At 46.2% G+C, this 15820-nt stretch overlaps 1 protein-coding gene across 4 annotated transcripts in view; it reads right to left on the bottom strand.

Moving 5' to 3' along the window:
* Positions 1-15820, bottom strand: part of PHF20L1 (PHD finger protein 20 like 1) — a 764530-nt gene that overhangs the window by 457243 nt on the left and 291467 nt on the right. For all 4 annotated transcript variants that reach the window (XM_069220776.1, XM_069220778.1, XM_069220775.1 and 1 more), the window contains one exon: positions 10168-10383. In XM_069220776.1, coding sequence (XP_069076877.1) covers positions 10168-10383 — 216 coding nt within the window. The remainder of the gene's footprint in view (positions 1-10167; positions 10384-15820) is intronic.

The following is a 15820-nucleotide window of genomic DNA, read 5'->3' as shown; positions in this document are numbered from 1 at the left end:
GGAATTTGTGTGGTTGGTAGCCCTTTCGTAGTCACGAAAGGCAGATTGGAGGAAAACGTGGGGCCACTACTAGGCCCAAGGACCTGGCCATAGCTGAGAATCTTTCAACCGCTTGAGCACCAAATCTGGATTGTCTCCAAAGAGAGAGGTGCCAATGAAGGGCATGTCCATCAGGGAAGCTTGGATATCCCTGAAAAGACAGACGTCCTCAGCCACACCCAACACATTAGGGCCACTGTTGTAGAAACATGATCTACGTAGCAAGTTGGTCGTGTCCAGTTTGCAATGGATTGTGAACTTTGCTGCGTCTCTCACGTCGCAACAGCCTGACGGAGCACAGCCTGAGCCTCTTCTAGACATGTGGCAGCACTTGGGCAACTGTATCCCACAGCATGTAGGAGTAAAATCCCAAAGGGCATATGGTGTTCACAGACTGCAAAGCACGGCTGGCAGAAGAAAACATCTTGTTCTAAAATAAATCCAACTTATTGGATCCACTTTCCAGGGGAATGGTAGGGAATGTGCCAAGAGATGTAGAGGCTTGGACCACCAAGTTCTTAGGGGTGGGGTGTTGCGTCAGGAAACTCGGGTTCCAAGTGCAGGCCAACCGCATCAGGCAATCCTCCTATTCACACAAACCCCTGTGCTGGGTGTGGGTCTGGTACCTAGAAAGATGTCTGTGAGGGCACCACTGAACAGGAGCAGGGGTTCAGAGGTGGAAGCTCCCGGTTGCAAAACTTCTTCCAAGAGATTTGTCTTGACAGCCGCTGAGGTAGCTAAAGGTCCAGGACCTCAGCAGCCCTCTTCACCACCATGGCAGAAGAGGCTCCCCTCCTTTGTAGCCATGTTAGGGGGAGAAAGCATACCAGTATCTGGAGATGTGTCCAGTCCACAGCTTCACCCAAGTCCTCTCGACACTCAATTCCTTACTCGTATGGCTGGCATTCTAAAGGGTCCAGCGACCCAACCCATTCTTCCCCGAGGCCTAAATCAACAGAATGGAATTCATGATTCAAATGAGGAAGCCACGCTCCTGCCTGCGCCGGAGTCAGTGTTGGGCAATGTCCATCCATCTCCGTGTCCGATTTGGAATGACAATGGGGATGGCACAGCCGGTGGGTGGTAGCAGGAGCGTCAACATCAGAACCGGCACCAGGGAAGGTCGAGGTGGTACGACCAGCGCCAGTCTGGATCCAGGACTGGATCCCTGAGAGTCCATCAGTGCTGAAGTTGTAAGCACATTACCCAAAGGGGCCTCCTCCGACTCTGCGGGGCCCGAAGGCACTCCAGCAGGGTCGGTCTGCCCAAAAATGAGGTGCATGGGCTGATAACATTCTTTTAGTTGGGCAGGGGTTGCTCTGGCTCACAGAAATTTGGTGGTGGGGGAGGAAGTGGGGGGAGTGGAGTCAGCCCAGACACAGTTTCCAAAGAAAGGGGCCTACAATGACCATGCTCCATCGTCAAGCGGGCATAGGATGAGGGGAAGTCGTTGAGCACTTCGACTTCTTACTGTTTTTGTTGTGCCTCGACTTACCTGATTGCCTAGAAGTCTTTGAATGGGAAGACTTCGGACTCAGCAACCAGTCCCAGGACAAGACCTGGCAACACTCCAGACACCACAAGCAGACCAGGTGCAGATCAGTCCTAGACATCGCCCGAACAACAGGGCTTGAATTTCATCTTCCTAGACTACATCCCTCGACAGACCAAGAGTGATCTTACAAAATAATTCAATAAAAAGTTGAAAAAGAAAAGTAAAAAAACAACTGAGGGGGTAGCTCTCTTCAGATCAGCACAGGCTGACGCAGAAAGAAAAGAAATGACGTTGGTGCACCTGGGAGGGGCCTATATAGTGACCGCGACGTCATTTCCGGTACGGACGATGCAGATGACTGACACGGAGCTGATCAACTCCAACTACTGGCACAGAGGAATACTGCTCACAAAAATCTGCCAGATCTAGTCTGACACAGTGGAGAATTCAAAGGTAAGGAATCTGCAGCTTGTACTCTATCAAATCTAGGCTTTTCCTCAGTAGAGACAGACTGTCAGGGCCAGGAGGGCTCATGGACAGTGGTTGGACACAAATGCTGGGACATTTTTGGCTTGGTCTCGGGGCTCAAATCATGACTCTCTCAAGATCAGTGCTTTTCTTGTAGAAGTTTGTCTAAGTCGAGCCCCGGAGGAGCGATCTTTGGATGGCATTAGGTATCTGGTTCCAGCTTTCACTGTGGGCCTTAAATGATGATCCAACCTCCACCCTTGTAGTAGACTCTTTCAGTGTCTTTGGAACCAAGGGCAGGTGATGTCTAATTGTCATTTTGTTCTGAAGACCTGGCAAGTTGAACAGCTAGATCACTCGTGGTCTCAGGCCATGCAATGACTGCAAACCAATGGTGATGGTCTGTCCACAAGAACTTCTTATTGCATTTAGGGGCAACACTGGTAAGACATGATCTTTATAACCTCCACGTAACAAGAAATTCTATAACAGGACTGGCGCAGTGAAAACCCTGGTCAGATGATGGTGTTCTTTGACCTGATGGATTGTAGGTTTCAGGGAGGGATCATGAGTCATCCCGAAACTGAAACTTATACGTCAAAGAACAACCTGCAACATTTGCACCCTATACTGCATGCTAGGCATCTACAAAGCAAACAATCTACATTCCAACATACTATAAACCTATTCGTTTGGTAAATGTGCTGTTTTTGATCTTTTAGGCAAACCTTGAGTTTAAAACTAATTGTGTTTATTAAAATTGCATTAGAAGTCTAAAAATATCAAATGCCATTTGGCTCATTGTCATTGCCACATATGCATGCACTGCAAGTTTCATACATGCACATACAGTCACATATCTTCCCACTTGCACAGCCATTCAGAAGCTGTACAGTTTGTTCCTTCAAATATAATGAGCAAGAGGAATAAGGAGTGAAGACAGGAGCTGCAAAATCCTGATGCCACTTATCAAGTACTCGTCATAGCAAACAGATGACAAGGGTAATTTTTGCTTATAGTTCCAGGGACTCATTTGTTACTTACCTCTTCATACATCAACAAGCTTAAAAGCAGCATCACATTTCTGACCGGAATTAGATAGCTCCAGTTTCTGGCAGTCACAAAGTCACACATTTGTTGTAGGTATGAGCCTAGGACTTGGGTCCACCTGAAGCACCTCTCTTCTGCCACACTAAATTCAACAAAACCTTGGCCACAGATTAGGAGCAATCTACCCACAGTACAAGTATTATTAGTACTTAAAGAAAGACCTGAGCGTTGGTAGGAGTCGGACAAATGAGCCCTGAAATGTCTCAACTAGCAGTTACCAAAGAGAACCAAAGAGCAAGTTCTCAGTTTCTCCTTTACCAAGCAGAAAGAAAACAAGGGTTGGCACTGCAATGCTCCAAGACTTGTGGGTAATGCTAAAGAACACACTTAGATAAACAGTAGCTTTTGGTTACTAAAAACATACACCACGACATGTAGGTCAGTAGGCTTTACAAGATCCAAGAAAGTGGGTTCATGAAAGATATTGAAAATGTCACTTACCCAGTGTACATCTGTTCGTGGCATCAGTCGCTGAGATTCACATGGTATGCATGAGCTCGCCATCTGGTGTTGGGTCGGAGTGTTACAAGTTGTTTTTCTTCGAAGAAGTGTTTTCGAGTCACGGGACCGAGTGACTCCACCTTCTGTGCTCATTGCGCATGGGCGTCGACTCCATCTTCGATTGTTTTCCCCGCAGAGGGTGAGGTAGGAGTTGTACTATAGTAATAGTGCCCGCGCAATGAAAAATGTAAGTATGTACCTATTAAAGGATTAAGTAATATATATACAAATGTACAAAATTGAAGGTAACTTCTGAACTGCTACAGGCTTCCGGGGAGGTGGGTGGGTCCATGTGAATCTCAGCGACTGATGCCACGAACAGATGTACACTGGGTAAGTGACATTTTCAGTTCGATGGCATCTGTCGCTGTAGATACACATGGTATGCATAGACTAGTAAGCAGTTAGTTCCCCATAAGCGGTGGTTTAGCCTGTAGGAGTAGAAGTTGTCTGAAATAGAGTTCTTAATACAGCTTGACCTACTGTAGCTTGTTGTGCGGATAGCACATCTATACAGTAGTGTTTGGTGAATGTGTGAGGCGTAGACCAAGTGGCTGCCTTACATATTTCTTGCATTGGGATGTTTCCTAAAAAGGCCATTGAAGCACCTTTTTTCCTTGTTGAATGTGCCCTGGGAGTAATGGGCAGTTGTCTTTTTGCTTTAAGGTAGCAGATTTGGATGCATTTAACTATCCATCTGGCTATACCTTGTTTTGATATTGGGTTACCTGCATGAGGTTTTTGGAATGCAATAAATAGCTGTTTAGTTTTTCTGATGTTCTTCGTTCTGTCAATGTAGTACATTAATGCTCTTTTGACATCTAATGTATGTAGTGCTCTTTCAGCCACAGAATCTGGCTGTGGGAAGAATACTGGTAATTCTACCGTTTGATTTAGATGGAATGGAGAAATAACTTTTGGTAAAAATTTTGGATTAGGTCGTAGGACGACCTTATTTTTATGTATTTGTATAAAAGGCTCTTGTGTTGTGAACGCTTGAATTTCACTTACTCTTCTTAGAGATGTAATGGCGATGAGAAAGGCAACTTTCCAGGTGAGGAATTGTATTCCGCAAGAGTGCATGGGTTCGAAGGGTGGGCCCATGAGTCTTGTTAGAACCACGTTTAGGTTCCATGAAGGAACAGGTGGTGTTCTTGGTGGTATAATTCTTTTAAGCCCTTCTATGAATGCTTTGATAACTGGTATCCTATACAAGGAAGTTGAATATGTAGTTTGCAGGTATGCAGATATTGCTGCAAGGTGTATTTTAATAGAAGAGAAGGCTAGCTTTGCTTTTTGTAAATGGAGCAAGTAATTTACTATATGTTTCGGAGTTGCCTCTAGTGGTTGTATCTGATTATGATGGCAGTACCAAACAAATCTTTTCCACTTACTTGCGTAGCAGTGTCTAGTGGATGGCCTTCTGGCCTGCTTTATGACTTCCATACACTCTTGGCTAAGTTGTAAGTGTCCGAATTCTAGGATTTCAGGAGCCAGATTGCTAGATTCAGCGATGCTGGGTCCGGGTGTCTGATCTGTTGGTTGTGTTGCGTTAACAGATCTGGTTTGTTGGGCAGTTTGATGTGTGGTACTACAGACAGATCTAGCAGTGTTGTGTACCAGGGTTGTCTTGCCCACGTTGGTGCTATTAAAATGAGTTTGAGTTTGTTTTGACTCAATTTGTTTACTAGGTAAGGAAGGAGAGGGAGAGGAGGAAAAGCGTAAGCAAATATTCCTGACCAGTTCATCCATAGGGCATTGCCTTGGGATTGCTTGTGTGGGTATCTGGACGCGAAGTTTTGGCATTTTGCGTTCTCTTTTGTTGCAAATAAGTCTATTTGTGGTGTTCCCCAGAGTGTGAAGTAGGTGTTCAGAATTTGTGGGTGGATTTCCCATTCGTGGACTTGCTGGTGATCTCGAGAGAGATTGTCTGCCAGCTGATTCTGGATCCCCGGAATAAACTGTGCTATTAGACCAATTTGATGGTGGATTGCCCACTTCCATATTTTTTGAGCTAACAAGCTTAACTGCGTTGAATGTGTTCCTCCTTGTTTGTTTAGATAATACATCGTTGTCATGTTGTCTGTTTTGACAAGGATGTATTTGTGGGTTATGATTGGTTGGAAAGCTTTTAGTGCTTGAAAAACTGCTAATAATTCTAGATGATTTATATGCAGTTTTGTTTGATGTATGTTCCATTGTCCTCTTATGTTGTGTTGATTGAGATGTGCTCCCCACCCTGTCATGGAAGCATCTGTTGTTATTACGTACTGTGGCACTGGGTCTTGGAAAGGCCGCCCTATGTTTAAATTTATACTGTTCCACCATAGAAGCGATAGGTAAGTTTGGCGGTCTAGCAACACCAGATCTAGAAGGTGACCCTGTGCTTGAGACCACTGTGAGGCTAGGCACTGTTGTAAGGGCCTCATGTGCAGTCTTGCGTTTGGGACAATGGCTATGCATGAGGACATCATGCCTAGGAGCTGTAGTATTGTTCTTGCTTGTATTGTTTGGTTTGGAGACATGTGTTGAATGACCCTGTTGAAATTGTGGATCCTTTGTGGAGTTGGCGTTGCTACTCCTTTTGTCGTGTCTATTATGGCTCCTAGATATTGCTGTACTTTGCTTGGCAGAATGTTTGATTTTGCAAAGTTGACGGTGAACCCTAAATTGTAGAGGGTTTGTATGACTTGATTTGTGTGGTTTGAGCATTGTGTGAGCGAACTGGTTTTGATTAGCCAGTCGTCTAAATACGGGAACACATGTATTTGCTGCCTTCTGATGTGTGCAGCGACTACTGCTAGGCACTTTGTGAATACTCTTGGAGCGGTTGTTAAACCAAAAGGCAATACTTTGAATTGGTAATGTATTCCTTTGAATACAAACCTTAGATATTTCCTGTGTGATTGATGGATTGGTATATGGAAATATGCGTCCTTGAGGTCTAGGGTTGTCATGTAGTCGTGTTTTCTGAGCAATGGTAACACTTCTTGTAGTGTGACCATGTGAAAGTGGTCTGATTTGATGAATGTGTTTACTACCCTGAGGTCTAGAATTGGTCTCAGTGTTTCGTCCTTTTTTGGTATCAAGAAGTACAGTGAATAAACTCCTGTGTTTATTTGTGTGCTTGGTACTAATTCTATTGCATTTTTTTGCAGTAGTGCTTGAACTTCTATCTCTAGAAGTTGTGAATGGTATTTTGATAAATTTTGTGATTTTGGTGGTATGTCTGGAGGGAATTGCATGAATTCTATGCAATAACCATGTTGGATAATTGCTAGGACCCATGTATCTGTAGTTATTTTGTCCCATGCTTCGTAATATTGATGTATCCTCCCCCCCACTGGTGTTGTGTGGGAGGGGTGAGTGACGTGTGAGTCACTGCTTGTTGGTAGTGGTTTTGGGGCTTTGAAATCTTCCTCTATTCCTAGGAAATTGCCCCCCTCTATACTGGCCCCGAAAACCTCCCCTGTACTGTCCCTGGTAGGTGGGCGGTGCGGACTGTGAGGTGCTAGCTTGTGTGGCCTGACCCCGAAACCCTCCTCTAAAAGGTGTTTTGCGGAAGGTGTTATAAGATCCTCTGCTCTGCGGGGAGTAGAGTGCGCCCATGGCCTTGGCAGTGTCAGTGTCCTTCTTGAGCTTTTCTATAGCTGTGTCGACCTCCGGACCGAACAGAAGTTTCTCGTTTACTGGCATGTTAAGCACTGCCTGCTGAATTTCTGGCTTGAATCCAGACGTTCTGAGCCATGCGTGCCTACGGATGGTAACCGACGTATTAATGGTTCTTGCGGCCGTGTCTGCTGCATCCATGGAGGAGCGTATTTGATTGTTGGAAATGTTTTGACCCTCCTCAACAACCTGTTTTGCTCTTTTTTGCAGATCTTTTGGGAGATGTTCAATGAGATGCTGCATCTCATCCCAGTGGGCTCTGTCGTATCGCGCTAGCAGCGCTTGTGAATTTGCGATGCGCCACTGGTTTGCTGCTTGGACAGCAACCCTCTTCCCGGCTGCATCGAACTTCCTACTTTCTTTATCTGGGGGAGGTGCATCCCCAGAAGTGTGTGAGTTTGCCCGTTTTCTGGCAGCCCCTACCACCACAGAGTCTGGTGGCAGCTGAGAGGTGATGAAGACAGGGTCCGTAGGAGGCGCCTTATACTTTTTGTCCACCCTAGGCGTCACTGCCCTACTTTTAACTGGCTCCTTGAAAATGTCCTTTGCATGGCGTAGCATGCCTGGGAGCATCGGCAGGCTTTGGTAGGAGCTGTGGGTTGAGGAGAGGGTGTTAAATAAAAAATCATCCTCTACTTGTTCCGAGTGTAGTTCCACATTATGGAATAGAGCTGCTCTAGCCACCACTTGTGAGTAGGCTGTGCTGTCTTCCGGTGGTGATGGCCTAGTTGGGTACGTGTCTGGGCTGTTATCAGACACTGGTGCGTCGTACAAGTCCCACGCATCCTGATCTTGGTCGTCGTGGCTCATGGCGGTGTGAGCTGGCGAATGTGACGGGGTGTAAGTTGGCGAAGCCGGAGTTACAGGTGGAGGCGAGGGAGGAGGTGTTACCTTTTGTGTTGTTTCTTGCTGAGGAGTAAACTGAAGCGTTCTCTTTCGTTTGACAGGTGGAAGGGTACTGATCTTCCCAGTCCCCTGCTGAATAAAGATACGCTTTTGCGTGTGATCCACGTCAGTGGATTGCAGTTCTTGTTCAAATCTATGTTTCTTCATTTGAGAAGACATAGAATGCTCTTCGGTATAGGAGCCAGAAACAGGGTCTGATGTCGCTTTTTTCGGCTCCGAAAGCCCTGTCGATTGTTTTTTCGGCTCCGAGGTAACCTTCCTCTTTTTCTGTGCCGAAAATTCTTGGCCTCTATGGTCTTCGGCGCCACTGTCTCGGCGTCGATCGGTGTCGACACCGAACTCTCGGTGTCGATGCTTCTGTTTAGCACTCTCTCGGTCCCGAGGAGGCTGCGTGCCGGTGTCTCGACCGAAGTCGGACGATCTCGACACTGAATGGGCCTTTTTCGGTGCCGATTGTTGGTCACCGAGAATTTGGGTGGAGCCATGGCCGGTTGGCAGTGGCGTCCCCTGGGCCTTTTTTCCTTTTTTAAGGTTTGATCTCGACGTCTTACTCACAGTTCTTGTAGAGTGTAGCTCGTCGGAGTCTGAATCCTGGATGGAAAAGGATTCCTCCTGTTCTTCTTCTGTCTCGAACTGTCGACGCTCTTTTGGCGTGGACGCCATCTGCAGTCTTCTCGCTCGACGGTCGCGCAGAGTTTTTCGGGACCGGAACGCCCGACAGGCCTCGCAGGATTCTTCACTGTGCTCGGGTGACAGGCACAGATTACAGACCGAGTGCAGGTCCGTATAAGGATATTTGTTGTGGCATTCGGGGCAGAATCGAAACGGGGTCCGATCCATCGGCGTTGTCCTCCACGCGGTCGGGCCGACTAGGCCCCGACGGGGTGCCGAAATCTACCCCGAAGGGCACCGAAGCGCTTCGATGTTCAACGCGTCGTCGTATGTGTCTATCTCTAACCGGATCGCAACGATACCGTCGAAAATCTTCCGTCTTCAGCTATCTTTCCGTTCCGAAACTCGGAGCGACATGAACACGTCCGAACCCGATGGCGGAAAGAAAACAATCGAAGATGGAGTCGACGCCCATGCGCAATGAGCACAGAAGGTGGAGTCACTCGGTCCCGTGACTCGAAAACACTTCTTCGAAGAAAAACAACTTGTAACACTCCGACCCAACACCAGATGGCGAGCTCATGCATACCATGTGTATCTACAGCGACAGATGCCATCGAACTTATATATATTTATTGCAAGTGAAGTGTCTCTGAAGACACATCATTCCATCCATTAGTTACAAGATCCAGAGCCACAATACAAGATTTCGCTGAGCAATCACTATTGCACCAGGCTCATTAAGATTTGTATTCAGTTTCAGAATTTATACTTTTTGATCCACAAGGTCATTTATACACGATTCTTCATGATGTATTTAATTTCGAAAATACCCCATGCAACATAACGTGGATAATATTGGCAAACATCTCACAATTTTTCATGGTACATAACAGATAAATGATAGAAGTAAAATTCCAACAAAACTGAGTTACATTATCTATGATGAGTGCCATATTTTAAAAAACAGGGCTCGGCCGGCACACACAATGGAAGTCTTAGCTGCCCTACAGAAAAAGCGGTGATGCTATCTAAATGGAAAGATCGGTACAGTAATAGAGGAAACATTCGGAATCCATTCATTTTAGGAGTGTGAAAGATTTAATGAGTGTTCACTGCACTCATCCGTTTAAACGCTATCCTTCTAATAGGTAAAGTCCCAAAAGAAGGGGGAATCCATATAGCAGGACGCATGCTTAAAACACAGGCAAGAATCACGCATTTCTAGTCTGCCAAAGTCATATCGGATCTTTTAAAATTAAATTCAAATGTATCATGTGCCCCAAATGTAAATCTATGACAGATGTATACAGAATGGGCAAATAGTAAAACAAAAATAGTAAAAAACAAAAAACACTGTAGTTTACCAACTTCAGAATGCTTGTCCTTCTCAATCACCTTCTTTGACATTTTCTCCTGTAGGTTTTCAACAGTTTTTTCCTTAACTGAAACAGGGATAGTTGCATCGGTGCCATCTGAACTCATCGATGCTGAGGACCTTTTCTTTTTGCTCACTTTGGGTAACTTCAAATTGTTATTCAAAGGCAGCTCCAAACGTAAGGCAGATACTTGGGATAAAGGTGCTATAAACAAAGATTATAATAGGCATGAAACTCTTGCAACAAGGCACTGTAATATGATTCTGATAGGCAACATATTAATTCATTGTCCAGTGTAACAATGCAAGCACTGCAAATCACTACAGTAAAGAAAAATGTTACCCTTTAAGCATTCCTTTGTGGCATGTAGTGCAGTAGATTCACATGCTCTGCATACTTCTGCCATCTAGTGTTGAGTTTGGAAGGTTGCAAGGTTTTCTTCCAAAAGTCTTTCAAATCATGAGGTATAGTGAGCCCTCTTGCTGGTAATGCGCATGGGCATCAACTCCATTGTCAGATTGCTTTCCCGCAGATGGGTAAGAATGGAGTGTAGTGCGAGTAAGAAATGAGATGACCATGCATATGAATGCATGGAAAAAACTGCAATGGCCACCGGTGTCCACGGAGGCGGGTTGATGCATGTGAATCTACAGCACTACATGTCCAGGGAAGCGGTTGATGCATGTGAATCTACAGCACTACATGCCACATACAGATGCATACTGGGCAAGTAACAATTTTCATTTGATGGCATGTGGGGTTGTAGATAAACATGCTCTGCACAGACTAACGCAGTGCCTCTCAAAAGCAGTCGCTAACCTGTGGGTGTTGCAGTGGTCTGGAATAGTGTACGAAGCACTGCTTGACCTACGTTAGCTTGTTGGCATGCTAAAACATCCAGACAATAATATCTAGTGAAGGTGTGTGGTTTAGGCCAGGTAGTTGCCTTACATATGCCAGCTTTGGGAATGTTACCTAAAAAAGCCATAGTTGCCCCTTTTTTGAGAGTGGAGTGTGCTCCAGGAGATACAGGTAATGGTATTTTGGCTTTAGCATAGCACGTCTGGATACATTTAACAATTCATCTTGTTATGCGGAATTTAGCAATAGGATTAACTATATGTGGAGCAGAGAAGGCAACAAAAATTGGTTTCATTTTCCTAAATGTTTTAGTTCTATCAATTTAGAACCCAAGTGCTCTCTTACCAATTAATGTGTGCAGGGCTCTTTCAGCAACAGAATCAAAGTGCTGACAAAAGTCTGGCAATTCAATAGTTTGACTTAGATACAACTTTCGGTAAACAAATTATGGATTTATGCGAACAACTTCTTTCTCCTTATGTATATGGAAAAAAGATTTGTGCAGGGTTATGGCCTGGAGCTTACTTACATGCCCAGAATGTTGAGTCTAGTCCGAACAATGTTAAGGTTCCAAGAAGGTACTTGGGGTGTCCTTGGTGGAATCACTCTCTTAAGTCCTTCTATAAAAGCTTTAATGACAGATTTTGAAAAGAGAAGAATGCGGTCTGTTTTGAAGGTAAGCAGCTACAGGTGCCTAATGTTACCTTATGGGAGTGTATGCTAAGTTTGCTTTGTGCAAATGAAGACGGTACAGAAGAATACCCTGCACTGATACTGTGAAAGAGTCCCACTGTTTGGATAGACAGTAGCAGACAAAATGTTTCCATTTTGCTGCATAACAGCTCTAGTAGTAGGTTTACGTGCCTCCTTAAGAAAATCAATGCATTTTTGAGGTACTTTAAGGTATCCAAACTCTATGATTTCAAGAGCCATATCGCAAGATTTCATTCCTTGGGATTAAGGTGCCTGATTTGACCATGGCTTTGAGTGAGCAGGTCCGGGTTGAGGGAAAGCTTCTCATGAAGAACCACAGATAGTTCTAGCAGAATGGTGAACCATGGCTGCCTGGCTTGCGTGGGAGCCACAAGTATCAACGTGAGGGATGTTGTTTGCCTGAGCTTCTGAACCAGACACAGAAGGAGAGGGAAAGTTGGAAAAGCATAGGCAAATATCACTGATCAGTTCATTCACAGAGCAGTGGCTGTGATCTGAGGGTGTGAGAACCTGGAGGCGTAGTGGGGCATTTAGCATTTTCTATTGTTGCAAAAGGTCTATGTGTGGAAACCCCCACTTCTGGATGTAGGGAAACAGGACTAGAGGGTGGAATTCCCATTCATGGACTTGTTCCAGCATCGTGCTGAGAACGTCAGCAAAACTGTTGTGTGTTCCTAGGAGGTGTTCCTATACCAGGTGAATAATATGGCGAAAGCCCAGTGCCAAACTGTCTGCAGAAGGCGAGACAGTTGTAGAGTGCCCCCCCCCCCCCCCAAGTTTCTGCATATAGAACATAGTTGTCATTGGCGTATCAGGACTACTTTGTTGATAAAGTGAACCATGAATTCTTTGAGCACTAAGTGAACATCCAGAAGCTCTAGGTAATTGATGTGCATAGTACGATGTGTGGGATCCCAGAGACCCTGGACTGTGAGATCCTGAAGCTGAGTACCCTAACCTGTCTGAGAAATGTCTGTTGTTAGAATGATCTGTGGCCTAAGGTCTAGGAAAGGCCATTCCTGTAAGAGACTAGTTTGGTTCAACCACTGCAGAGAGTGATGGGTGTGGCTGTATACCAACACTAGATCCTCAAGATGACCCTGTGCCTGAGACCACTGGCGTGAAAGACACCCCTGCAATGGATGCATGAGAAGATATGAACGGGGCACAATGGCAGTGCTAAAGGACATCATGCCTAGAAGCCCCATGACACATTTTAGTGTGACCTGTACACTGGGGTGAAAATGGGAGTGTTGATTTTGAAAATTCTGTATCCTTGCTGCATTGGGTTAGGCTAGTCTCAGTTGCGTATTCAGAACGACCCGAGATAGAGCTGACCCTGAAGAGGAACTAGGTGAGACTTTCGGATATTGATAGTGAAGCCTAGCTGATGAAGCAAGTTTACAGTGACTTGGGTGTGATGCAGACGTTTGAGGGTACTGGCTTTGATGAGCCAGTCGTCCAGATATGGAAATATGTGGATATTTTGTCTGTGGAAGTGAGCTGGGACTACTGTCAGACACTATGTGAACACACTTTGGGCAGTTATGACTCCAAAGAGGAGTACTTTTAATTAGTAATATTTTCCTGCTGTATGAAGTTGGCTCTCTATAAGCCATCTCAAAGTGAGAGATAATGTGCACAGGGTCCAAGGGTTCCCCATAGAGGTTGATAGTTGCAAAATTAGATAATACTAATGCTCTATTTTGTGGTGGTGTGGTTGAGCAGTAGGCTTATCAGAGGGCAGTGTTAAGCATTTGTTGTACACACACAGGCAATAAATGAGAAGACTTAACTCCAGGCCAATAGGTTTTTATAAAGAAAAAAAAAAAAATCTTAATTTATTTTAGAACCACAAGATTCAGAATTTAGGTAAGTACATAAATTGTAAGTGTTGGAAATGGCCCTTTTGCAGGGTTATCCCAAAACGTTTTGCCTTCTTCCTCCTATTTTTTTAGGTCTGTTTTGCTGGTTTATTGTCTCTGCGCACTTTACCAGCATATAAATTGTACTGTTGATTGGTTTATCCATGATTGGCATATTTGATTTACTAGTAAAGTGCACTAGAGGTGCCCAGGGCCTGTAAATCAAATGCTACTAGCGGGCTGGCAGCACTGGTTGTGCTACCCACATTAGTAGCCCTGTAAACATGACTCAGACCTGCCATTGCAGTGTCTGTGTGTGCCGTTTTAAACTGTCAATTCGACTTGGAAAGTGTACCCACTTGCCAGGCCTCAACCTTCCCTTTTACTACATGTAAGGCACCCCTAAGTTAGGCCCTAGGTAGCCCTATGGGCAGGGTGCAGTGTATGTTTAAGGTATGACATATACTAGTGTGTGTTACATGTCTTAACAGTGAAATACTGCCAAATTCGGTTTTCACTGTGCAAGGCCTATCCCTCTCATAGGTTAACATGGGGGCTGCCTTTAAATATCCTTAAAGCGCAGATTCTCTTTGAGAGCGGATACAAATTTGGAGTTTAGGGTCTCTGAGCTCACAATTTAAAAATACATTTTTTAGTGAAGTTGGTTTTTAAATTGTTAGTTTGAAAATGCCACTTTTAGAAAGTAGGCATTTTCTTGCTTAATCCATTCTGTGACTCTGCCCGTTTGTGGATTCCCCGTCTGGGTCAGTTTGACAGTTGGGCTGTTCACACCTCTCCTCTAGACAGTGACACAAAGGGGGCTGGGGTGTAGCCTGCATATCTTGATTAGCCATCTGTGCTGGAGGGGAGGAGTGGTCACTCACACCTGAAAGGACTGTGTCTGCCCTCACACAATGCCGTCTCCGACCCCCTGGTGAGTGTCTGGGGCCTGGCCTGGACAAGGAAGGATCTTGCAAACACTTGAGACTTTGCTTTGAAGTTTGCCAACTTCAAAAGGCAGAACTGGGTATAAGAAGAAGACCCAAAACCCCAGACTTTTAGAATCTTTTGGGAATCAAGAGGAACCTCTGCCCAGGAGAAGAGCTGAAGGAGGAGTACTGACCCTTTGCTGTGTTGCTGTGACTGAAAAGAGTTCAAAGGGTGAGCTTTGCTGTCTGTCCTGCTTGAGAAAATTCTCCAAGGGCTTGGAGTAGAGCTTGCCTCCTGTTGGAAGTCTCAGGGACACCAAAGACTTCAGTTTCCTCGACCTGCAGCACTGGGAACTGTGTGTTTTGTGCTGTCCAAGAGGAGAAACCACTGCGACGCCACCAACTACGCCGCTGGCCTGCACCGTGACCTGCCGACGCCTCCCGGAGTCGCATTGCCCCGCTTCGCACTGCGACCCTGGTCTCACCGACGTCATCGGACAACTTCACCGAGCCGCTACTCACACCGCAGCCTGGGCACCCCCGACGACGTCGCTTCTGCTGACACCGGCGCCGCTGCCTGCACTGTGGCCACCGCTTGTGAGGAGCACAAAGCACCGTCCCGCAGCCCCGGTCCACCGACGCCAGCACCATCAGCTCCAGTGTCGTCACCAGGCATCCTTGCCTGCACCGTGGCCTGTGAACACCGCTCGTGAGGGTCACGAGGCTCCGTCCCGCACCACTGGCTTGGGCCTACAGACTACAGCACTTCCGCAACGACGACACCGCTGCCTTCACCGTGACCTGTGGACACCGCACATTGCACCGCCCCGCTTCAGACCGCAACCCTGGTCTCACTGATGCCGCTGTACGCCGTCACCGAGCCGTTGCCTGCACTGTGACCTGTGGGCACTGCACGTCGCATCGTCCCGCAGCCCTGACGCCATCCCCGCCATCGCACCAGATTTCATCAGCCCAGAGTTCGATCCCCGAGGTGCGTGACTTCAAGGGCCCGATGACTCCTGCACCGACTCCGGAACCGAAGCTCACCGCGAGGATCACGACGCCCTGCGAATCCAAGGTACTGTTTGTGGGTCTTCCCGACACCGCAGCTGGCCTGCGACGCCGAGGCCAGCCTGAACTGTTGGTTTTGTTGATCACGACGCCAGGTGAAGCTATCGACTTCAAGGAACTGTAGTTTAAGACATGCTGCAGCCTTTAGAGACCTTACCTGGCATCAGGGCCCTTGGTACCAGGGGTACCAGTTACAAGGGA

This window comes from Pleurodeles waltl, chromosome 2_2 (assembly GCF_031143425.1).
Source record: "Pleurodeles waltl isolate 20211129_DDA chromosome 2_2, aPleWal1.hap1.20221129, whole genome shotgun sequence".
NCBI classification, from domain to species: domain Eukaryota; kingdom Metazoa; phylum Chordata; class Amphibia; order Caudata; family Salamandridae; genus Pleurodeles; species Pleurodeles waltl.
This window is presented reverse-complemented; position numbering and strand designations above follow the sequence as displayed.